The sequence below is a fragment of the Curcuma longa genome, chromosome 11, assembly GCF_044706935.1.
Source record: "Curcuma longa cultivar G26 ecotype Majalengka, Jawa Barat chromosome 11, ITB_CL_G26_1.1, whole genome shotgun sequence".
NCBI classification, from domain to species: domain Eukaryota; kingdom Viridiplantae; phylum Streptophyta; class Magnoliopsida; order Zingiberales; family Zingiberaceae; genus Curcuma; species Curcuma longa.
Genome location: NC_133871.1, coordinates 31,951,893 through 31,977,687, shown reverse-complemented (window position 1 = coordinate 31,977,687; position 25,795 = coordinate 31,951,893). Strand labels below are relative to the sequence as shown.

Sequence of the window (25,795 nt, the reverse complement as noted above, 5' to 3'; positions counted from 1 at the left end):
TTTAGTATAAAATTTTAAAATTAATTAATTAACTAATTAGGCTCGACTTTTGAATATTATTTCAAATTTTTTAACACGCCATTTATAATTATAAATATTTAGCATAGTGTAATTTTTATTTCAATCGCATAAAATTTTATCTTCTGAGTATTAATATGCTAATATGCTGATGACGTCACATAATATCGCATAGCAAATAACAAAAATATATATTTTTTAAATTACAAGTTTGATTTTCGGGTATATACCCGATTTATTTGCGTAGCATGTCAGTATAGTCTCGCATGTAAAATGTAAAAGACATGCTAATTAATTATTTATATATAGAAAGAAAATATATAAAAAAATGTGGATGCCATTTTTTTGATTTATATAAAAATGTGGAGAAGGACGAATGACGAACAACACATTTACCCCTGGATGTAAATATATATATTTCACGATATAAAATTTTTAATTTCGTCTCTACAATTCTAAGTACACTCATATAATTAAGTAATTTTAATTATATGTATTATAAATTAAATATATATTTAAAAGTAAATAAGAATAAAGCAATATAAATTTTATTATAATTTTTTTTAACATACTACAATTATAAAAACATTAAAATATCTTTTACTTAAATTTTAAATGTAAATATTTAGAGGTATTACATGAGAATATTACTTTGAAATCAAATGATAATAAATAATCAAGTGTCAATTTGTCCTGTCATATTATCATAATTTTTAAATTAAAATATATTAATGTACTCTAATAGTTAATCGAAATTCATTCATATTTTAAAATGAATAAATTATTTAAAAATAATCATATATAATAGTTTAAATTTAAATGGATCTAACACTTTTGATTATAATATTACATTATATATTCAAATCAAATTTTGAGTAAAAATATTGATTTAGCAATTTTGGTCAGAAATTCTTATATCATCGTATTTTTTATGTTTGATCCTCACATTTAAAATTTAAATATAAAATAATCATATGATAGTTTTTAAATTTATATGATGATCTAATCCGAGAATAAGAAAGAGGAAATCACCATAAAAAGGTTGAAGAGGGGATCAAAGATCTTTCATTGATGAACAAGTTCGACAATTAAATTTGTGGATCTTCGATAAGACTTAGAGAGGATCAAAATGGGATCAAGGCGAATCTTGATAGAATCACTCCAACACTTAAGTTAGCTTCTAAAATAAAAAAGAAAATGAGAAAAACTCAAAGATATAATAGATTTTTTTTACTATTCCCTCCACGTAAAGAGGTGGGACCCATGATGTCCTCTTCCTCCTATCCTCGTTGAGGGGTGCCACATGCTATATGCTCCCCTTGTCTCTAGATACATGATGTTAATTAAAAAAGTCTTAATTAGTCGAGCTCAATATTGGTAATTTAATTTAATTTATTCTAATACTAATTAAAATTTACTCAATACTAGTTGAAATTACTCTAATTAAAATCGCTCAAAATAATGTTATAATAATTTGATGAAAACTTCTATAAGCGCTAACAATTTAGAAAGATATTTAGGAAACATAATTCTTTATATATATATATATTTATATATATATTCAGCGTACACAGATAATAAAAATGAAAGAGTTTTTTTTTTAACTTTAACCAAATCAATTTCGAAATACAGAGTAATATTTTTCATCAAACAAAACCTATAATAAAATTAATCTACGTAAACCCAAAAAAGGTAAAAGGAGAATTATCCTGATCACGCATTTGACGGCCACCATATTTACTTAACGGACTCGGGCTATCGGGTTTCCTGGTGGTCCATACGACCCTAAAAGTTCGGATATCCTATTTCACCCTCCATTTTGCCGGATGTGTTCGACATTTCTTCAATGTTAAAGGGCCTTCTTGGATTCGGACTCATTTCTTTTTCCCCCACTCAGAACCGCCCTGCTCTCTTTCCCTGACCTTCGAAGGCGCTCGGAAACTTCCGCGACAAATGGCGGTTGCGAATCGCAGGATGCGAGCGCGGAAGCGGAACCCGTCGTCCCAGATCTGATGCGCCCTTTCTTGATCTCTGCGTTCGTCTTCGTTGTTGTATAGATTCGATCGGTTCGAGCTGCGATGAAATTCTTCAACGATTTGCCGCCGATGGATCACTTTCGATCCGAAAGCATGAGCCTCGTGCAGCTCATCATGCCCGTCGAATCCGCTCACCACGCCGTCTCCTACCTCGGTGAGCTCGGACTCCTCCAATTCAAAGACGTGAGTAGCCCTAAACCTCCGGATCTGCCCTGTTCATCCCTGAATCCAGCTGGGCATGTTTGCCTTATCCTAATATCCTATCTGTCTTGATTGAACTTTTCGTTTGGAATTCATTTTCATTGTTTCCTTGTACTGATGTGGTTGGTACTGAATATAATGTCTTTCTGCCACAAATTCTCCATAAAACTAACTCGTCCTTGTAAAATTCTCGCAATTATATCTCGACGAATCATTGGTTGTCAGATTGCAAACGAAACTATCGGAGATTGTTCAACATGATTAATGTGATTAGTTTTGGGTCTCGGATGTTGTTTGTTCTAAAATTTTGATGCAGTTGACTTATGGAGCATTTGCTTTCTCTTGACTCATCTTTTACTTTTACACTTAAGAATGTGGAAGACTCATGGGCAAATGGTTTCTAATTCTTCTTTTAAGATCGTGAAGTGATTGGTAATATAATAACGCCCTCCTGCTGTCATTGCAGATCTGCGATAATATATAATATGACACGCTGTACTTTCGTATGATAATAACTTATTTTCTTATCAACCTAATTAGGTAACATTACTTTCACATCCGTTTGCATAAACATGTAGTTATTTGACATTTATGCCCACGAACATTTATTTGTTTGTGAGTTGATGGTCAACCCTGATTTCTCCTCATAGTCATGCACATTTTTCAAAATGATAAATTGAAACTGAGCTAGATCTTCAATGTAGTTTAACATAGGCAAGGAGGGTTTAGTCCATTATAAGAATATAAAGGTGATTGATGCGGGTTGTATGACAAGCTGCCCTCCCGTGTCTGGAATTGATCCATCTCTCCCAAGCTAAATTTGGGATTGATCCCTTGCCTCTCCTAACACTTTTATGCTGTGGAAAAAATACAAGCAAGTATAAGAAAATGACAGTGAACTTGGCAGACTGGTCCGCCTCTCTTGAATAGAAGAAAAATACTGCTGCTCGGGAAAAGCAAGGCTGGACATGACCAATAAGGTCTGTTCTCCAAGTATTATGGCCAAGAACAACCAATCAAAATTGTGCACTAAGTCTAAGACTTAGCACAATCACTCAGATTCCTTAACTGAGTCTTGGTGATCCGTGGCTCACTAGTAGGATCAATCTTAGTCATGTATCAAACAAATAACTATTCAACCACCAATTACATTAATTAAAATAAATAACATTTTAAAAATGTTTATGTCCATTTTGAAATATTTAAAATTAAATCCAGAGTTAGTAAGAAATTTTGAGTTTCAAACTCTAATGATTCATATATGAGAGATTGATATCGAGCTTAATCTTCCTTGCATTTCAAAATCGTGGAAAGGTGATGTTTTGACAATTCATTCTCGACCTAACTCCTCGACTTGATTTGTTCAATTTTACAATCAATGACATTTTAGGGTACTCACATTCTTTCTTGCTGTGATGGTTGGCACTTATTACTAAAGGGTGTAATTTTTCCTTTTTCACACCATGTTGTGCTGACAGTTGTACACCAAAATATGTAATTGTGTGACATTTGGCATTGCAAATGCTGCTTAATGTAATTCTACATGACTTTATAATTTATACCTATGCCACTTGTTCAACTTGATTGCCTTAGCATTGCATACAACCTTATATAAGTTATGTACCCAATGACCTTTTTGATGCCTTGTCGATTTCTCATATTATCTTGCTAATAGATAGTCCTGAATGTTGAAATCTCCATTTGTGCAAATCAACTAACATTTCTCTCTTGCACGTGCAGTTGAATGGCGACAAGAGTCCTTTTCAGAGAACATTTGTTAATCAGGTATATACTCAAATAACCTTTTTAGGTTTCTTTTGTTCTAACTAGTAACCCTGGATTTCATAGGAGTTGAACTGAACTGTTAGTGACTTGCAAGTGATATCAGACTAAATAAAAGCATGAAAAACACGGTGTTTGGTACAATCATCTTGCATTGGATAATTAGAACCTTTGGTTGTGATACTTCTTAAGGTTCTCATTTATATCAGGTTATGGTGAAAGAATATAATCAATTTTCTATCATGTTATGTTTGAAATATTATAATAAATGTAATGTTTTTATATGCTGCTGTTGGCCAGATTAGTTACCTATGGTTCTGGACTATTAATTTGGTTTAGTTAGTAGTAAGTAGGATTCTAAGTCAATACTGGGAGACCTATTGCCTCCATCCATTATGATGAGTCAGGACACAAGCATGCAGCATTTTTGGCATACTGGCACAGATGAACAATTGGACTGACTTAGAATAGGATCAGAAATGGTGAACTGTAGAAAGATTTCCAGAATTTTAATGCTAGGCAGAAGAATAACAAGTCATGGTGAAATATTCTAATTTCTTAGGTGTCAATAGGATTTGGGCCACAGAAGCCTATAGACTCTAAGCGATGTTTTATTAGTTGATCTAGACATACTTGTTATTTCTATCAATTTTCAAGCTTTCCTGCTTGGATTGCATTTGTTCTTCCTGATCTGGAAAACTCATGTTTGGAGGGGCAACACTTAAACATAAAGTAATGATAAACTAGTGTTGCATTTTATGGACTAAATTTTGATAGCACTATTCATTGCCCAGGTAACAACATTTGAAGGGAACTAAACTATCGTATTAAAATTGGAAGATATAGTTCCATGACAATTACACATGGTAAACACCCTTCTAGTCGTTACTAATATTCAATCCATTGAATCAGGGCACCTTAATAACTGCTGCCTGCTGCATTGTGTCCCAGTCAACTTTGATACTCAATGAGACATCATGTTGCCAATTTCACATAGTACATGCTTTGCATCTATTAGATAGTTCACAATTCGCATCTATTAGAACTTCATAGTTTATACAATGGTTTAATAATGCAATTGCAATTTGCAAAATAATTGATTGCCTTCAATATCATGTAGGGTATGTATATGGTTTTGATTTTCTCTAGGATAGCAATTATAAGGCAATTTCAAGCAGTTGGCAATCGACCCACTGCTTAGTGCCTAGGCGATATGTGGGGGTCTAGATGATGGATATTAAAAATAGGAAAATAAATGTATTACATTAATAATAACTAATATTGATGGGTATGTATACCAATTGTATTCTTATTTAATATAATTATAAATAAATAAATCATAATTCATAAGTAAACACTAACACATAGTAAAATTGAAATATTTTATGTTTCATATTACAGCCAAGAATCACAAATCTCAAAAAAAAAAGTGTGCTGGGATTAAATGTTAAAAACCTTAACAATGATTAAAAAAAATAGACAAGAAAAGATCGAGAACACACCTAGGGAAGATAATTGATGAATGATGGCTGGAAAATGGATGAAAATCGATACCAGCCCCCTACATAGAAAAGGGAATAAAGGTGCATGAAATGAGAGACTCAGGCAAATAAAGGGAATCGAGTGGCTTGCCCAACCACTTAGGTAGTTTGCCTGGGTGGTCTGCTTGGGCTGCTTTTCCAAAGGATTGCGGATCACCTAGCAACTAAATGAAGTGGCACTTTGCTGAAACTGCTTAGGCGGCTGCCTTTTAAAACAATGTTTAGAAGCTTGTATTTCATTTCATCTTTTTTAATAGAATGGTATGCTGGAAAACCCAAACTTAAATGTTTAGAAGCTTGTATTTCGTTTCATCTTTTTTAATAGAATGGTATGCTGGAAAACTCAAACTTAAATGATATCAGCCAAATGATTATATTGAAAATCACAATCTAAGGGAGATTGCTAGGGTTTGAAAAGAGTTGAGTGGAAAAATTTAGAGGCAATGGATAGGGAAAGATTTTTCACTAGTTTGTAATTCTTTGGAAGGAAAGGGAGCGGGAAAGTTTAGATTTAGAAAATTGATTAAAATAAAATTTTTTGATTAATTTAATAGATTTCATAAAAAAACAATAATGATATTTGACCATATTTTTTGGTGAAAATTGGACATAATATTGCTTCTGTCCCATTCGGGTGGAAGCGATATGTTTATTTGCCAGGAAACATAGTTGCTTCCTTTTGTCCTTCTGTTTCCTTGGACAGAATCAATGGGCTCATTTCCTTCTGTCAGTTCTACTGTAGGAAAGATGGCTAAGTTTTTTGTACAGTAATATCTGATGCTTGTTTTCTCTGTTCTACCATCTTATTATTGTTGTTGGCTTCTTTTGCTTCAGTTGCTTACTACTTTAGTCTATAGCAGGTTGTGCATCTGGATTAATTATTATATTATCTGACATTATTTTTTTTCTACTCTGAAAGGTCAAGAGGTGCGGCGAGATGTCAAGAAAACTAAGGTTTTTTGCTGATCAGATAAGCAAGGCTGGTGTTACAACTTTTCCAAATCCTGATTCAGAAGAAGTGATTGACTTGGAACAACTAGAGGTAAGTTGCTTTGCTCAGTAAACTTATTGTCTTATCATCTTTTTGGTCACAATCATAATTTTACTAACACCATCAATATTCTATTACTTTAGATAAGATTGAGTGAACATGAGGGTGAACTTCTAGAAATGAACAGAAACAGTGAGAAGTTGCAACAAACATATAGTGAGCTCCTTGAATTTAAGTTGGTGTTGTTAAAGGTATTTTTCTAGTTACCATAGTGTGTTTTGGTGAAAGATTATCTTAATTTATTCTGATGTTTCATGAAACTGAAACTGTGGGTTTGTCTATTTCTTTCTTAACCCAGTTTGCAAAGTCCTAACTGTTCTTTTGTGCTTGAAATTTGTCAGGGTTTTATCTATTTTCTTTCTTAACCCACTTTGCAAAGTCCTAAATGTTCTTTTGTGCTTGAAATTTGTCGGTAACATCTAATTTCATCTGTGAAGATTCAAGTATGCATATTGATTTTTTTCCTCCATAGCCTATAGGTTATTTGGTCATTATATTGACTTCTAGTTTTGCTGGTTCTGCACAATATGCTTCTTTGGATGCTTTTATCCATGTGTTTGGGTGGCTAAAATCTCCATGGTAACCTAGCATAAGAAGAATTTATTTTGTATTTATATCTTCCACTCTTCACATTTTCAACCATGACAGAACTATAAACATCTGCTAAAAAACATATTACTAAGAAGGCTTGATATTTTTGCCTGTACTGCTCGACATGGGCATCACTGTTCCTGATTTAGACAGTACACATTTGGTATGAAATTCAAAAAAGAAAAATGTAATTGTAGCATTATGCCTAACATACATGCATGGAAAAATCTAAAGAGAATTATAAGACCAATTCAGAAATAGATTCTGTATTTATCCCTAACTTGATTACATGAAACATGTATTATGATATAGAAATTTTGACTAATAGTATGACCAATTGACCATTATCTCAATTCCCATCATCACTCTGTTTTAAGCCATGTTTATATGAATGTATAAAATGTAAATTCATACAAAAATAGGTCTATATGGTCAGGCTAGCATCGACTTGTACTAGAAATATCTGAATTACTTAAATTATTTTAATTTTTGTTACATTGCCTACCATTTTCTTTGGCTTCTTCTGTACATCTTCCATTCCATTAGATTCAACTCTTTTTTCTATATATCTATTAGATGTCTTTGAATATATCTATGCCATCTCAAATTATTTTCTTTGCTTTATCAATCTACTGGAGTTACATCTAATTGCTCTCAAATATTAATATCTTTATTTTATCCTTTCTAATAAATTCACAGATGCAGCTAAATAATCACAGCTCTTCTATATTAACTTTTTGTACGTGTTGCTTCCTAAGAATCCACCACTTCAATCCATAGTATAACAAAAATAAATAAATAGTTTTTATTTATTTTAATTACATATTAATGCCCATAACCCTAAATAAGTACTTCAATTTATAGTAATAACAGTGTATAATTATGTATTTTAAATCAAGTGTGCCATCATCTAACATTAAATATAAAACAATGTATTATTCAATATTTTGTTGAATACATTTTCGTTAATATTGTAAATCAACCATCAAAATTGATCATATTTCTCATAAGCCAATTAAACTCTCACAAATTTTATGTGGGTATTATTTCTGTCATGATATACCAAACATATGGTGAATTTTCATATTGTTGAAACAGAAAAGTTATTCCTGCTTGTCACACTAGTTTTTGCAATCCAATAGATCCTAGATCCAATCAAAGCCTATGAATCATAACAAAACAAGTTTTGAGCATATTTGCTATTGGATTGCTTGTATGATAAAAAAGAACTCCCATATCAAACTAGGTTAAAGTTAATTCATGTGGAATCTCTTATGGTTATGCAATTAACCAATTACTAAAAGCTTTAGGTTTAGTGATACAGGTTATTGAAGTTTAAAGTGTTCCAGTACAAACAGGGAAATCACATTTGTTGATTTTCTTTATGATCATGTGAAAAACTCTTCAATAATAAAAAAAGAACAACAGATTGTCTGTGGGCTCTTTCAACATAAAGGGAATTCCTCTGATACTGTTTCTTGTATTTATTGATATCGTGGAAATGTATTTTTTGAGGCATTTTCCATGCTTCAGTGGATTTGCACTTATCATGTTCTATTCCAGGCAGGTAGATTTCTTGGCTCAGCTCAAAATCATCTAGTCATGGCAGAGACTGAGTTAGTCGAAAATATATACTCTATAAAAAATGAGGACAGATTATCTTTGCTTGAGCAGGTTTTTTGCTTCTCCTTTGCTAACTGTAGTAACTAATGCCATTTAGTCATTTGGTTACTGAAATGAGAATATCATTAAAAGTCTATGCAGCCTGAGCCTTCAAATAAAGCTGGCTTGAGATTCATCAGTGGAATTATATGTAAGTCAAAAGAGCTAACATTTGAGAGGATGCTGTTCCGCGCCACCCGGGGTAATATGTTCTTCAATCAGGCACCTGCAGGGGAGCAGGTCATGGATCCAGTGTCTGGTGAAATGGTAAAAGTAACCTTCCCATGCATTCCTTTCTAATGTTTCATATTCTTTGGTTGATACTTGATGCGATTTATTTTCTTAAGGATTTTGGAACATAGTAAATGTTCCTGACAAATAAAACTAATAGTCTAATATTACCTTAAGCTCAGTTTTCTTTTCCTTAAGCTTTTTTTTTTCAGCTGTGCTTTATGTTACACCTTGGTACTTTTTTTTTTAATGATGTTCAGTATCTTTGTGCTTGTATTGTGTAGGTACACAAGACTGTATTTGTAGTTTTCTTCTCTGGAGATCAGGCTAGGAGCAAAATACTGAGAATTTGTCAAGCTTTTGGTGCAAATTGCTATCCTGTACCTGAAGAGAACAACAAACAGAGGCAACTGACTCATGAGGTATTCTGTTTCGTACTCAGTTCATCATGTGATGTCATTTGTCTTAACTGACCATTTAGACTTCATTACGTGTAACAATTATGGCAAGGATGACAAGTCTGAAATATATAGAATTTTCACATTCAGTAATTACCTGTTTTGTAGTTTAAAATTTTATTCTGAAGTTTATCAGGAAGTTATATAATATTTATGAGTTATCTTCTGCTGTTCACGCTACCAGGGCATATCAATCCTCTTGAAATGATATTTCTCCTTTGGCTCTTCTCCTTGAAGAAAATGTAGGTTTTGCATTATCTGTCTGATACTTTTTAATCTTCTGAGATGCTGGTAATTTTTAAGCCATTCATCTTCTCATTCTCTTAAACTAACATTATCGTGGTTCAATATTTTGTAGAGTCAAATGTTATATAATCTTTTTATTTAATATTTATATATCTATGAAAGAGTTTAAATTAATGGAGAATAATGTCTTGTATTATTGTAAATTCTCTTATTGACGTTTTTAATTGAATTAATTGTATCCGTATTCTGCCCTTGCACTTATGTGATTGCTCTCAAAAGCTTAGCTTTTCCAGTTGCTTGGTAGTCTTATAATAGATGCCAATCACACTTCTTACCACATCCATTTTTGCTATATTATAGAATATTTTGTATCATCAGGGAAGTCATTTAGCAGTTTGGCATTTTATGAACTTCTCACTATGTTTGTGGTTGAAGCAGGGGAGTCCACATCATTTCTCTTGTTCATAAAACTAATATTGTTTTACTTTATCCTCATCTAGGTTTCATTGCGCCTCTCTGAATTAGAAGCAACTCTAGATGCTGGAACATGTCATAGAAATAAGGCCTTGGCTTCAATTGGTTCTCAACTGTGGAACTGGACTATCATGGTATAACTAGTTACCATCTGCTTCCTCTTCTATTAGTTTGATTTGAACATGATTTGTCATATTGGTGAAATATCTTTCCAGCAATACATGTTTGCATACCAATTTATTGTGAATAAGGTGTGCACTACTGATTTCATTCTATTTTTAGGTAAAAAAAGAAAAAGCTGTATATGATACTCTGAATATGCTTAACTTTGATGTCACAAAAAAGTGCCTTGTTGGAGAAGGATGGTGTCCAACATTTGCTAAACCACAGGTGATAAATTAATTGTATTACTTTCTTAGGTGAAATTATAGAATTTAAAAGTGTTTATATCGCGGTACTGTAGTTAATATAGTGATTATTTATAATAATTTTAATCGATCTTTTGGTGCCACAGATCAAGGAGGCTTTGCATCATGCAACAATACATAGTAATTCTCAAGTGGGAATAATATTTCATGACATGGACTCTTCTGAGTCTCCCCCAACATACTTCAGAACAAATCGGTTCACAAATGCATTTCAGGAAATTGTGGATGCATATGGGTTGGTCCTTGGAAATCTATTAATTGCTCATTTTTCTTTTGGTAATTAACTTGATATGGAATATGGATAAATTACAATCATGTTGAATGGAAGATGATCGCATGAATTTGAGCTAGTGACGATGTTATTTGCTTTCAACCTCATATCATTTATCTTTCCTTTTCCCTTCACTTGTATTTTCTTAATCTGGCTTTTTGTATTTTTTTTCTCTAGAAAAAACTTTTTGAATTACAGCATCTTCGTCATTGTTTATCCTTTAGTTTGCCCATATAAAATCTCAATTAGTACAACTATTTGAATAGGATGCTAATGTTCTTTGTGTGGCTGCAACAAGTAATTTGACTAATATTTTTTTTTAACGTTCCAGTTGTTGAAGGTTCTCAATATCTAATAGTATATTTCAAGTCACTTCGTTGATCAAAATAGTGCCATCAGCTAATAACAAATATCATGGAAGATTGTTTTGAATGGATTCTATAATTTTTTAGATGCCCAAAAATCATGGAAGATTGTTTTCAGTAGATTCTTGAATTATTTAGAAGTCTATCTTTCTCAGGCAATGAAAAGGCAACAAGCTTGAAAATAATTGACTATTTGGTCTTCTGTGAAGAAACTTTGCCAGAATTAACTAGGAATTGAAGACTGATTCTTAACAAGTTTTTGGAATCACGTTTCAGTAATTCCACATTTATAATAATGTTTCTTGTTCGTGTGCAGTGTTGCCAGATTTCAAGAAGCAAATCCTGCTGTTTACTCGGTCATTACCTTTCCATTTTTATTTGCTGTGATGTTTGGTGACTGGGGCCATGGTTTATGCTTGCTGTTTGGATCGCTGGTTCTTATCCTTCGTGAGAAAAAGCTAGGATCTCAGGTGCTTCTCTTCAACTTTTCGAGGATGCCTTTGGAAATTACGACTACAGATTTGTCAAGAGTTTCTGAGTTAAATGCCACTTAAGCCAACATGGTATTTACCTTGTGGAATATTTTGTATTGAATCCTTTTGTAATGCATCTCACTCTTACTAGGATATTTCTCATATCCCTAATAGAGTAGGAATTCCTGCCTACATGTTTGAGTCCGTAGCACGCATGAGAACCATGCTAAATCTGCAATTCTTGGATATTTCATATTATAAAATGCCATAAATTGTCAGATCTATAAATGGATGGATGAACATTTCAAGTCTGATCCTATGTAGCCTAATGAGAACCATACTAAACTTGAAATTCTTTGATATTATTAGATGCTATGATTTGTCAAATTTATATATGGATGGACGGACATTTCAGCTGTACGAACTATGATGTACTTGCTTAGAGGCCTTTTAGGATGGTCTGATACAGTTAGGCAATGAATTGGTCAGTTGTCCTGTGTTTAAGAAATCTGAAATAAGATTATGCGCCTACGTTCACTAGGAATTTTGAGAAATTATTGCAATTTCTAAGTATTGGTAGAAATGGTTTGCACTATGTACTTTGCTCCTGATGGATCCTTTCTTGTAGTCTTCCCATTGTTGAGCTTAATCCGGTGTACAATCTCATTATTCCATGTATTGCTGATGTTTAATGTACAACAATAACGATAAATTGTGAGTACTTAATATTTGGCCTATGATGTGTAGGTCTTATTTTTCATTCTTCTACTGTCCATACCTTCTCTAACATTCAATATTCTTAAATATTTTTTGGTCCATTTGCATACAGAGCTTCAGTATACTGTCAATTCATTCAACATTCAATTAACACTATCATGACTGAGCCTTGCTTTTGAGTTGCCATGTCAGTTAACTTTTTTTCTATTCATTCATCTATCTGGTCTATTCCTATCCTGTCACTTTGACTTCAATCTCTCTTCAGGAACCACTATAAAAGGAAATCGTTCAGTTTTTTTTTTTTTGGTTTCTAGCCTTTCAAGAACTAGGAAACCTAAGTAGATGGCTGATGGTTTCGTTGGGTAAAAATGCAAAGTTTTCTCTCCCTAAGAACTGCAAACTTCCAACTAGCTTCCAACTCCTATCTCAAAAATAAAAAAGAAATACACATTTCTAGGTTACTGAGTAGTGAATTGACAGCTGATTCAAAGGACTGTATGGAACAGTTTAGGTGTCACGCATCATAGCATTTACCAGCCATCAGCTAGGAAAGAAAATATGTTTCAAAGTTGTATATAGTTTATTGATTTATCAATCATTGTGATATAAGTTAAGCTCCTTTTTTATGGACTTTTTTTTTAAAAATTTTTTTGGCTCCCATGCAAGTGCCATAATCATTTTACATTTACACCACAAATTTTGTGTATTTGCAACTAAGCCCTGTTTTATTATAAATTAGGTCCTCCACACACTCTTTATCCTGGACATCCCACAGGGTGAATGTTACACTAGCACAAATCTTTATCCTTGACATCCCAAGGTTTGTGCATTAAGGCCTCTGCCTTAATATAGCTCATATTTTAATCCTACTGTTCCTTGATATCTCTTTTCGACTTTTAGAAGACCTCGTTGGTGGGCATCCCTCGTTCTGGATGTTTGAGCTAATTAATTGTAATACTAGGAGTTTGCATTATATGAGAATGATCAGGTAGCACATTAATTCTATTGTGACATTCATCATAGTAAAAATTCTGAATCTGGAATATTTTAGATTCTTGCGCTCCCTTGGCAAGCAAAAAGCATTTACCCAAAAAAAATTTGTTCAGCTTCTCATGCTAATTGTAATTAGTTATATTGCATGACCTATGAACGTGGTAAGTAGTTAAAACTATGTTTTGATGATATTGTGACCGGCTAGTTTGGTCAACTTTTGAAGAAAAAGCTATCATAATTGTTATGATGACCTAAGATAAAAAAACTTCTTGACTGGGTATATGGACTGCTTCGCAGAAACTCGGTAGCTTTATGGAGATGGCATTTGGAGGACGCTATGTACTACTGTTGATGGCCTTGTTTTCAATATATTGTGGACTCATATACAATGAGTTCTTCTCTATTCCCTTCTATATCTTTGGCGAATCTGCATACAAGTGCCGTAGTACTGATTGCAGGTAAATGATAAACCATGCCACTGTGTATACTATTATTTGACGAAGCACAAAATAACCTTGGTTGTCAGCTCTATAATAGCCATTTGGTTCAGTGGATTTTTACGGTTTCCCGCACATTACTAGTACACTGTAGTTAACATAAGATGGATGCGTATTGTTAAAATTTTTGAAGTGTTTGTTTTATATTTGCATTGACTTACTGTCTCTTTTCCCTACTGACTTTTCAGCATGGGTAGGTTGTCTTTATTATTGTACAGGAAGGATAAGACATATAACAAGATAGCATAAAGCAACACAATGAGAGATAGTAATTATCAAGCTACTTCTTTGTTTTACACTCCCCAAATCAGAATCTTATATTTTGTGATATAGCCGTAAGAAAATCTTCTTCATCGAATCCTATGAGGCCCTCTGCAAGTCTACTTTTAATGTGTTAGGATTTGAAACTCTGCAGTCCCAACATCATGTCTTTATGGTCTGTGTGACATCTCTGCAGTTCCAACATCATATCTTTATGGTCTATGTGGGTCAGATTTCAGACCTTTATTGCACTGATGCACAGTTAAGGCCCCTTTCTGTTTGAACACATTGAGGCTCCTACTTCCAAATACTCCATGGTAAGGCCCCAATAGCATAAAATACCTAAATATCTGCAAAACAATGGTTTAACCAAGGCATTCTACATGATGTACAACAATGTTTTGGTCAACATTGTTTGATAGGAAGTTCTAAAAATAGAGTCTTTGGTTTGTCTTTTATAAAAAAGGCATTTCTTGGGCCTTCCCCCTTAATTAACAGAATATCTTTGCCACCTGAATGACCTGATTGATGGTGACCTAGTCCACGACAGCTGGATTCCTCAAAAGCCAAAATAAATTGCAGTTGCAGCCAATCTTGCAACTCTGATGTTTGTCTTATCTGCACCTCCATTCCTGAATGCTATTCATCTTTGATGCTATTCTTTGTCCTAGCATGAAAGTAGTCACTGAGATGTTACAAGATATGCAGTGCATGCAGGCAATTTTGTTTGGTCCACAGTGTGTACAGGTACCTTTGCATATGCTAGTTTTCGGTTCCAATCGGTAACTCATTGGAGCTCCTCTCCTCTCCGTTTTTATGAAAAAAAAAACCATTGATACATCAATGTTAGAGCTGAAATATGCCTCGAACCATATGCACTGATAATTACCTTCTGATCAAGATATTGAGCGTGAATGAGAATTCAGAACATACTCCTTGAATTCAACGGCATAGTTGAACCACTATGCTCTCCTTTAGTGCATTATTAGATTTTAAAATTATTACATCATTAAAAAAAATTGTATAAGATACTGTGATTGTTTGCTGGATTATCACTTATTCCTACTTTTCCGTGTGCTGCAACGTGGGTACCATATCCATTGTTAAATACGTTTGTACTTCAGTTGATATTGCTAGTAAAAACTTCCACAAACCATAATAATGGTCAAACTTGTGTTAATTAATGCATTTATTTGCCAAATGCCTTGACATGATACATTCTCAGCACAAATTTTAAAACCCCTTGTAGCACAGTAACTCTGATGTTATAGATTATGTACGGTTCATAGATATTGTACTTTTTTCTCTAACTCTTAGATTTTACCACTTTGGAAAAAAAAAAATTCTTCAATTTCTCCAGGTTTTTAATTTGTTATTAAAAAAAATAGTGTGCCATTCATTGCATATTTTAGTTGCTGCTTCTTAAGGATCTTTCTTAAATGCTCATTTCAATTAGCTAAGCCATTTGTATTTATGATATCAGGTGAGAAATAAATTATTCTGTTTGGATTTTTTTTTTTCTGAACTTGGTATTTGAGTTGTGCCTTTTACAGTTAAGAGATATTCCTGTCTGATAGCTTTCCTTTTTTTCTTTCTTTTGTTCAAACTTTTGTTGCAGTGATGCCCATACTGCTGGTCTTATTAAGTTCCGTGATCCATACCCATTCGGGGTGGATCCTAAGTGGCGTGGAAGTCGCTCTGAATTGCCTTTTTTGAACTCACTCAAAATGAAGATGTCTATATTGCTAGGTGTATCTCAGATGAACTTAGGAATCATATTGAGCTACTTTGACGCCAAGTTTCATGGAAACCCCCTTGATATACAGTATGTCATAATTGTGCTTGAATATATTTTTTCAACCAAGGTTATGAAATACTAATTCCTTTACTCACTTTTTCAGGTATCAGTTTATTCCGCAAATAATATTTCTTAATAGTCTCTTCGGTTATCTTGCACTTCTTATTGTCATCAAATGGTGCACAGGATCTCAAGCTGATTTGTATCACGTAATGATTTATATGTTCCTTGATCCATTTGGAAATCTTGGAGAGAATCAATTGTTTTGGGGCCAGAAAGAATTGCAGGTCGCTCATTGTGTTCATCTTCTTTACAGAAAGATGGCCATGTTTTTGTGTGTTCTACACATTTAAGTTTGCTTGATTCTGTATGCAGATGTTGTTATTGATTCTAGCTATTGTGGCAGTTCCTTGGATGCTTTTCCCAAAACCATTTATCTTGAAGAAACAACACACAGAGGTAGCATTTTTGTGTCTATGCTTACTGCTTCCATTATGGATGATCTTTGAGAAAAGTAGTTTTGGATGTTCAAGAAAAGTCACTATGAAACTGAATCCATCGCTTGATTCATTTTTCCCCTGTAATGACATCTGGAATATCTGTAGTAAGCTTGTAGAAGCTATATTTCATTTTCAAGAAATTGCAGCGCTGTTTCTATTTAACTTGATACAACGTTTTACATTTCTCATGAGTCTCGACTCTTGAGACTTAGTGATAGCTATAATTAAAGAAGAAATATGCTTTAGAGAATATCCAAAGCAGCTATTTACATTGTGTATGATGTCCTTGAATAGCGATTCCAAGGCCGGACCTATGGCTTTCTTGGGACATCTGAAATGGATCTTGATCATGAACCAGATTCTGCAAGGCATCAGCATCACGAAGATTTCGATTTCGCTGAGGTATTTGTTCATCAGATGATACATTCTATTGAGTTTGTCCTAGGTGCAGTCTCCAACACAGCCTCATACCTCCGCCTTTGGGCCCTTAGGTAAGTGTCATATTAGACCAGGTTAAATTTTACCAGTGTCTGCCAATGGTTGTTTTACTGACTTTACTGGTTTCTATCGGCATGCAGCTTAGCACACTCAGAATTGTCAACTGTTTTCTATGAGAAACTACTACTACTTGCTTGGGGGTAAGCGAACAAACTTTAATAATTCATCTTTCACTTCCTCCTTTAGCAACCTTTATCATAAAAATTTATACAACAACAAATTAGATGTATCCTATTAAGTTTCAGCATGGGTTGCTTCAATGATTCTCTTACACCTATAATACTGTTGTATATTTATTCTACAATTTCATCAACCACTGCAAAAAATTTGTTAAATTCTTCCATTGCGATTGTATGACTAATTTACCTACCATTTGCACAGGTATGATAGTATAATCATCCGGATAGCAGGTCTTGCTGTCTTTGCTTTTGCGACAGCATTCATTTTGCTAATGATGGAAACCCTTAGTGCATTCCTTCATGCTTTACGTCTTCATTGGGTTGAATTCATGAACAAGTTCTACCATGGTGATGGCTACAAATTCAAGCCTTTCTCCTTTAAGGTACTCGCGGATGAGGAGGATTAATAGGTGATGCAAGATGAAATCTTTTGCTTCACTGACAAGTACATGAAAGTTTGATAGACAAAATGGAGCAGTATTGAATTTTCTACAGCAGTGGCATGGTAAGAGAAATAGCGGAACATAAGACACTTGAGATTTTGACACCTCATGAGTGCAATTTTCCACAAGCTGTTGGTTTCGATAGCCTTTGACAGCATGGACGTTCTTTGGCACCTGACAGGCCAAGAAATCTCGCCAGAAAGAGAATTCTTCTGGATACAGATTAGCTGCATAGTCAAATGCCCTCAAGGATTTTGTTCCTAATTTTTTAGTCAAATAGAAATGTAGATTATGTTGAATTTGAGGCCGCCATGTGCCCTCATAATTTGTTCAAATCGACACCATATGAATCCACATATAATGAAAATATTTCTTTTTTCTTCGTATTTCCGTTATATTGCTTGTGTGTGCTGATTGCTGCTCCATGGTATCATGTTTCTGTCCACTGACTATTCATATTGTTCTAGTAAAGAACCACGAAATCGCTGAGTCATGATGCAGCTTACAAATCATGCAATGAGCCACATGCAAAAATTATGCATTTAAATGTTTAATCTTTAATTGAAAGCCCTCCAAATTTAATTCTTTTGTCACTAAATTATAACATTGCATATATGCCTAAACTTCTTACTTTTCACCTAAACAAGTTAACTTCATGGTCCTCCAGAGGTTGGAATCCGCCAACCTAGCGGCCCCACACGATCGGCCCCTCGACCATCTGTGAGAAAGTAAATCACGGTGAATGCGGGACTGGTCAGAGCATAGTAGTTGAAGGATTTGGAAACATGACACATTTTGATGTTATCGCATGTGCGCCATGAGCCTTCGAACCACATACCTTAACTGCAAGCTCCTATGCCCTGACCAGCTGCTCCCGCCCGTGGGGGCACATACTAACTGTGTCTAAACCGTATAGAGGAGGGGAGAGAGAGGAGGAGAGAGAGAGAGAGAGCGCGTGAATGTGAGCGTTCCTCTACCTCTCCTCCTCTTCCCCGATTGATTCGACGCCTCTCCGCCACCAGCGAAAGCCTTCTCCTTTTGAGCGCGCTCTCTCTCTCTCATCGTTTACCCTACCATTTCTTTCAATCCCTATCATTTCTCGTAACGGATCGAGCCGTGGTGGGGCCTATCGCCGGAATCTTTCGCCATTTCGATCGATCGCAGCCAACGAGGAGGCGGAGGCAGCGAGGAGGAGGAGGGGGAAGATGAGCGGAAAGGGAAATTGGTCGCCCCCGGCGGTGACCGGAAGACTCTTCACCTTCGGGCTGGTGTCCTCGTGGTACGCATCCAATATCGGCGTGCTCCTGCTCAACAAATACCTCCTCAGCAACTACGGCTTCAAGTACCCCATCTTCCTCACAATGTGCCACATGACCGCCTGCTCGCTGTTCAGCTACGTCGCCATCACCTGGGTCCGGGTGGTGCCATTGCAGACCGTGCGCTCGCGGCTGCAGTTCCTCAAGATCGCCGCGCTCAGCTTCGTCTTCTGCGGCTCCGTCGTCAGTGGAAACGTCTCGCTGAAGTACCTACCGGTCTCGTTTAACCAGGCAGTGGGCGCCACCACGCCTTTCTTCACCGCCGTGTTCGCCTATGTCATGACCGTGAAGCGGGAGGCCTGGATCACCTACGTCACCCTCATTCCGGTTGTCGCCGGCGTCGTCATCGCCAGCGGGGTGAGTAAGATACGATCTTTCTTCCCTCTTGGTTTGTTTGGTTTCCCGTGTTAAATCCAGCCTCTTGGTTTTGAAGCTAGTTCCCTCTTGGTAGGAAATAACCAGCCTAGCTTCATAATTCTTGTTCCCTTATCTGCAAATCTTGTATGTGCATCTTTCTGCAGTTCAAGCATTTTTTGTTTGATTTTTTTTTATAGAATTTGTCTTTCCTTTTTTTTCTCTGCTGGCTCTTCTTTGTTATGCCATACTTGAACAGTTTAGAGCTTATGGATGTTGTATGACACAATGAAAAAAGTATTATTATGGTGCATTTCTTAAATTGGAGGTGTATTGTTTGCTTGGAATACATTGATGTGCTTTTGATAATTGCTAATGCAACCCCAATAGACACAACCTTGACTATGATACACTCAACTCAGAACCAAAATGCCTTAAGTTGCTAATGTGCATAACTGAGAAGAACTAAATCAGGCAGTAGGCTTTACATAAAAACAAACTTATTTTTGTTTAACCTAAGTTTGTATCTTATTTGTTATGTTGGTATGAACTTGTTGAGGATGAAAATTGTGGAAGAAAATTGGATAGGAGCCAGTAGAAAGATGGTAATATGATGGCTGTATGAATTTTGAATTTCTGAAAGGGTATCCCTGCTCATAAGGGACTTACCAATATAAACTATTTAGTGTATCGTATCTATTGATTTAGCAAGTGCCTTACTTAGCAAGGCGCAACAACTTTATGCAAAACCTGGCATATAACAAGATACAGAATCAGTTGAAAATGATTATTAATCTATTCCTAAACTTCATTAATATTCTCCTATATAAATGCACTACTATGAGACACTTCGAACATGTACCTGCAACTTTCACCATCTATATTATCCAATGTGATTATTTTCTATCCAAACCTACTTAAGTGGCAGTATCACCAAAACTGAGTGGTTTTGGAAATCTCGAGCCATTTCATCCATAATTGTGGATGTGGGTAGCACCAACTATTATTTGCACTCAACTGCAGATTGAAAGTTTCCTAGACTGTGGTTTTTAATATTATTTTCTGAATCGAGCTATGACACTACTGTCATCAATGTCTGGTTCTTAAGTGATTGTATTTACATTTGGCATTGCAGGGGGAACCGAGTTTCCATTTGTTTGGTTTTATCATGTGTATAGGTGCAACTGCTGCAAGAGCACTCAAGACAGTATTGCAGGGGATACTTCTGTCTTCAGAGGGGTACTGATATTATTTTAGTTCTATGCACCAATTATATCATCTTTATTCACCATAATTTAATCTGCATGTCACAGCCTCATACTTCTTTTTCATGAGAGTGGACCAAAATTTTCGTCGAGGGATTGTTTGGTTTGCTACAAATGACCTTAAGTTGCACATCTATCTAGAATTAGGCAATCAAAGCTGCAAATGCGACAAAGATTTGAAATGGTCGCTCTTAATATTTGCTGCTACAAGTAATCTCACAATGCAACAATGTGTAATACAAAATAGAAAATATTAAATATACAATTAGATATAGATTATGATATTGAGCGTATATGTGTGTTTAAAATGGTCACTCTTAATATTTACTCCTACAAGTAATATTTCGATGCAACACATATGTAACACAAAATAGAAAATATTAAATATACAATTACATAACATTATGAAAATGAATGTGTATGTATCTATGTGTTTGAAATTACAGATTCGTCAATATTTGTTGTTCTTATAAAATTTTAAATAATAGCAAAAATATAACATATACCAAAGATTTTAAATAAATTACATAGAATAATTTCACTGTTTTATTGATAAAAAAAATTGAAGATACCCAAATAACTAATATAATATTAACAAAAAAACTAAAATAATGTAGAAAAGGTCTTTTTTTAGTTAATATTATGAAGGTATAGTATGAATTACTAATGATGTATTCTATTGTTTTTTAAACAAATAATTTTTTACACCATAACATACATGTCTTATATTAAATTGAAATGATTAAAACTATTTTTAAACAGCTTAAAGTGTGAGTATCAAGTATCATATTTTTTTACATAGGACATATTTTTCTTACCGGGAATTATAATGATGCACTTCCCTTTGTAGTATTTGAAGAACTATTGCTAATAACATTATGTTGAATGCATTCAAAGAACCACATCTGCAACAGTCGTTTTTGATGTCAACAATTGCCTTCAATGTCATTATGTTACATTCTTTACTAGTTGTTGGCAACCAAGCACCCCTTGAGACATCCTTTTTAGTTGGCCAATGCAATACTGTTTTCTTTGTCATTGCAATGTATTTTTATTTCATTTTTCAGGGAGAAACTAAATTCTATGAATCTTCTCCTATATATGGCTCCAATAGCAGTTGTTCTCTTACTCCCTGCTACAATGATTATGGAGGAAAATGTGATTGGTATCACAGTCACACTCGCTAAAGAAGATATCAAGATTATATGGTACCTGCTGTTTAATTCTTCTCTAGCATATTTCGTGAATCTGACCAACTTTCTAGTGACCAAGCATACAAGCGCCTTGACACTCCAGGTGTGTTGATGCACCATGCAACTTTTTTTGTCTCATCCTAGTCTTTACAAAATCCAAATGTAAAGGCATTTACATTGTTATGCTTAAATCTAAAGTTATTCACAGATTGCATGAGCTAGTTTGTTTTATTTAGTTGAAATAACAAAATTTTGAGTCATTCTTCTGTTTGATAAAGAATTATTCAAGTTCAGCTTAAAATTCACAAGAAATATATGGTCCTGTGCTCCTTCAAGAAATTAACTACCTGGTTTGTTCTTCAAAAATTATGATCATTTAGTGATCTTAAGCTCACTCAAGGTCCTCAGTTGTCTAGAGTTATCATGAGCTCCCAACTAAAATGTACCACATCATGCATTCTAGTTTTCTTATTGTTCTACCTATTGACACTTTGCTTATCGTGTGATCCAGCAGCTAATAAATCATAACGTTTGGTGATTTTAGGTTCTTGGAAATGCAAAAGGCGCTGTTGCAGTGGTTGTCTCCATCTTAATATTCAAAAATCCCGTGACAGTAACTGGGATGATTGGCTACACTATTACAGTGATGGGAGTTATTCTTTACAGTGAAGCAAAGAAACGTAACAGATGACTACTCTAGCCTTTGTCAGACTAGCTTTGATCTTCGACTTGTGCATCATTCACACCTAGAATCAGAAAACCTTCACAAATCATGGGACAGCGAATTAACAAGCAGAGCAAAGGGGTGCCAATAAACTAGTTGGCCTTTGCTCATTTTTTATAGCTACATTGTTCATTCTAGCTCACTTGATGATCGAGAACCTTAACCTATTTTGTTTCCAGTTGGTCTCAAATCGTGGATAGACATGATTTTGTAATTCGAAGAATTATTTAACAACTTTCCATGTATGTTGGAAACTACCTGTAGGGCAATGGTGCAACGGTAGGACATCCGGGTTGTGATCAGGAGACTCGCGGTTCGATCCAGCTATGACATATTTGCAAGAATTTTTCTCCAAATGGGGAACGCAATCAAAGGATGCTGAGCATCTGGATTGACCGCCATATGCGCTTCCCGATTTACTCTGATGGTCGGTGGGAAACTTCCATGGCACCGGACTGGCTACCCCAAAGATTGAGTCTATGAAATTGACTCATTTTTTTTTTTTTGAAAATACCTGTAGGGACTCTCCCGTGTTAGGGTCTTTGATTTGGTTCCCCAGATTATTGAGCTATAAAATGGTTTAAATTATTTAAATTTAATAAAAAAAATTTAATTTGATTAAAATTATTTTAAAACTATTAATAGTTGCTATTAATAATTATTATTACAATGTTATAGTAACTTATTTAGTCCGTACCCAGCCCGAAGCCGAAACCATTTCACCCACCGCCATGGCTTCCAGGAAGAAGGACGGCGACAACCAGATTCTGAGGTACGACGACGTCGTCCTCCGCCGATCTGACCTCGGCATCCTCCGCGGCCCCCATTACCTCAACGACCGCCTTATCGAGTTCTACTTCGCCCACCTTGCTTCCTCCTCCGCCTCCTCCGGAGCCGTCCTCCTCGTCCCACCTTCCATTTCCTTCTGGCTCGCCAACTGCTCCGACTCCCAATCACTCCGCGAGGCCGCCGATCCGCTCCGCCTCCCCGATCGCTCCCTCGTCCTCTTCACCGTCAACGACAACCTCGACGTCGCCGCCGCGGAGGGCGGTTCGCACTGGAGCCTTCTCGTCTACTGCCGGGAGACCAGCGAGTTCGTGCACCACGACAGTTGCACCGGAATGAACCTCTGGCACGCACAACGGCTCTTCCGCGCCGTTAGTGGATTTGTCGGTGCCGGCGAACCCCCTCAGTTTGTCGAGGGTTTCACACCGCAGCAGACCAACGGGTACGACTGTGGGCTGTATGTTCTGGCGATTGCCGAGGTGGTATGCAATTGGTTTGTGTCCGGCGGAAGGGGGTGCGCGAAGAGGGATGAAAGGTGGTTCACTGCAGTTGACAAGGAAGTGGATGCAGTTGCTGTTAATAAACTGAGGGGGGAAATGCTGAAGCTTATTTTGAATTTGATGGAGAACAAGTGACGGGTAAACTATTGAACTGTTTTCTTCTTTTCTTTTGAATTCAGTAATTTTTCTTGCTTTTCTTCAACTTGTTCCATTCACATTTCTCATATGAATTTCCGATGGGAAGAAACTGACAATAATTTCTTGGAAATAATAAGCATCTAAAAATAGGAGTGTGTCATCAGTGGATTAGATGCTGCTGGTTTATGTTTACTTTCTTTAGCTTCCTTACTATGTGAAATGTTCATTTCTCATGTAACAAGATTATTACAAAGTCTATATACAATTTGGATGAGTAGATGATGCCCAGAGGCCAGAACAATGCTTGTGGAATGTAGATTAGACAGAACTCTGTTTTGCTGTGATAGTCCAAAGTTGGATAACTATGATCAGGTTTTTAAGTACTATTTTAGTTGCATATTTCATAGATGCACTTTATTTTGCTTATTGTCAATGAACATATTGTCATGTGTATGCCCAATCCTGCATTTTTTTGTTGAGAATTTGGCATCTAGAGCGGTTGATGGGGCTCCAAGATTTGGAAAATAAAACATTGATGATCGTTTTTCAAGCAAATTTAACAGAAGTAGAAGGCAAGAATGTAAAAGAACAAAATGAATGCATTTTCAATATGTGTATCCTAAGCAACTTAGATGTAAGAGAGGTGAAAAAAAGAATGCAACCTAGAGAAACTGAAAGTCCTAATTTGAAATCAACTTTAAAACTAGCCTAGGCTCTCAACAGAAAATATAACTTGTAGGCATGAGGGACCCGAGATACGGTCTAAGTGTTACTATAACCTCTTATGCTCATAGCGATTGTCTTTCTTTCTTAACTTGATCCTATAGCTAAGAACTGTATTGTAGGCATGGGGGACCCGAGATACAGTCTAAGTGTTACTATAACCTCTTTTGCTCATAGCAACTGTCTTTCTTTCTTAACTTGATCCTATAGCTAAGAACTGTTTTTTTTTTCTTTCTCATGACAACAAATGAAATTTAAAGAGGAAAAAGATAAAAACAAATGAAACCTATAGAAACTGAAAGTTCCTAGTGTGGAACTTGACAACAAATGAAACCTAGAGAGTAAAAAAGAGAAAGCAAATGAGACCTACAGAAACTGAAAGTTTCTAGTGTGGAATTGACTTTTAAACCAGTCTAGAGCTGCTCTGCAACAACACTTGGTAACTCAAAGAATGCTCCTTGAAATGGCATCTAGGTAAGCTCCTCTTCTTTCTACTTATTGGAGTGACTGACACCATATGGTAGGCCCGACTAAAATGACACTAACTTGTCTTGTTTTGATTGGGGTTTGCAAGCCCAACTCTGAACACGATTTTAAACCTGTGTAGCCACTGTAGTTAACATTTTCTATTTCTTTTTGTCAGTACTGCAAGCGTCTAATATATTAGGTTTGCATCAAACATATGACATGGTCAGATGACATAGTGATTTTAGAGCTGCCAACTGAAGTCAGATGGTAGTCGTGCTTGACCCCAAGGATGATCATTGTCAGGGATTCAGATAGGAGTTGTCAATTGATTGTGCTTTTGTGCAATTTGCAGTGACAGTTATCCTATTTACACTGAATCTGTTGCAAGTAAAGAAGTCTTGATAACTAAAGTTTGAGGGATCAAGCAGCTTTCACCTTCACATGGCGTGTAACTCTAGCAAGTTGATATTTTGTAAGGAATAGATCTGCCATGGATTATTCCATACATCATCAGCAAGAATTTTACCTATTTCTGTCTTTCATTTCATTCAAAGAAAGATAAGGCAACTGAGCTGTGGACTGGTTTGTTGATTAGGTTAGAGATTGCTGATTTG

General features: G+C 35.4%; 3 protein-coding genes across 4 annotated transcripts in view; all 3 read left to right on the top strand.

Annotated features, from left to right (window-relative positions):
- The first annotated feature begins 1,916 nt into the window (after window positions 1–1,916).
- Window positions 1,917–25,795, top strand: part of LOC141840392 (V-type proton ATPase subunit a1-like) — a 32,740-nt gene continuing 8,861 nt past the window's right edge. Inside the window, exons 1-18 of one of the 2 annotated variants that reach the window (XM_074728367.1) lie at window positions 1,917–2,237; window positions 3,996–4,040; window positions 6,498–6,620; window positions 6,713–6,820; window positions 8,784–8,894; window positions 8,976–9,149; window positions 9,398–9,535; window positions 10,318–10,425; window positions 10,574–10,681; window positions 10,806–10,954; window positions 11,672–11,825; window positions 13,836–13,996; window positions 15,915–16,121; window positions 16,198–16,381; window positions 16,470–16,553; window positions 16,889–17,085; window positions 17,173–17,232; window positions 17,474–18,109. In XM_074728367.1, coding sequence (XP_074584468.1) covers window positions 2,097–2,237; window positions 3,996–4,040; window positions 6,498–6,620; window positions 6,713–6,820; window positions 8,784–8,894; window positions 8,976–9,149; window positions 9,398–9,535; window positions 10,318–10,425; window positions 10,574–10,681; window positions 10,806–10,954; window positions 11,672–11,825; window positions 13,836–13,996; window positions 15,915–16,121; window positions 16,198–16,381; window positions 16,470–16,553; window positions 16,889–17,085; window positions 17,173–17,232; window positions 17,474–17,678 — 2,457 coding nt within the window. In that variant the 5' untranslated portion in view covers window positions 1,917–2,096 and the 3' untranslated portion in view covers window positions 17,679–18,109. Of the gene's footprint in view, window positions 2,238–3,995; window positions 4,041–6,497; window positions 6,621–6,712; window positions 6,821–8,783; window positions 8,895–8,975; window positions 9,150–9,397; window positions 9,536–10,317; window positions 10,426–10,573; window positions 10,682–10,805; window positions 10,955–11,671; window positions 11,826–13,835; window positions 13,997–15,914; window positions 16,122–16,197; window positions 16,382–16,469; window positions 16,554–16,888; window positions 17,086–17,172; window positions 17,233–17,473; window positions 18,110–25,795 lie in introns of those variants that run through there. The other variant, XM_074728368.1, reaches the window with a different exon arrangement.
- On the top strand, window positions 18,920–22,718 carry LOC141840393 (putative sugar phosphate/phosphate translocator At3g11320). Its single transcript, XM_074728369.1, has 4 exons — window positions 18,920–19,387; window positions 20,520–20,623; window positions 21,717–21,945; window positions 22,387–22,718. Exons 1-4 carry the CDS (start codon window positions 18,920–18,922, stop codon window positions 22,531–22,533), a joined length of 948 nt encoding a protein of 315 aa, XP_074584470.1. The 3' UTR covers window positions 22,534–22,718.
- LOC141840394 (NEDD8-specific protease 1-like) lies at window positions 23,298–23,987 on the top strand. The gene has a single exon (XM_074728370.1). It carries the CDS (start codon window positions 23,298–23,300, stop codon window positions 23,985–23,987), a length of 690 nt encoding a protein of 229 aa, XP_074584471.1.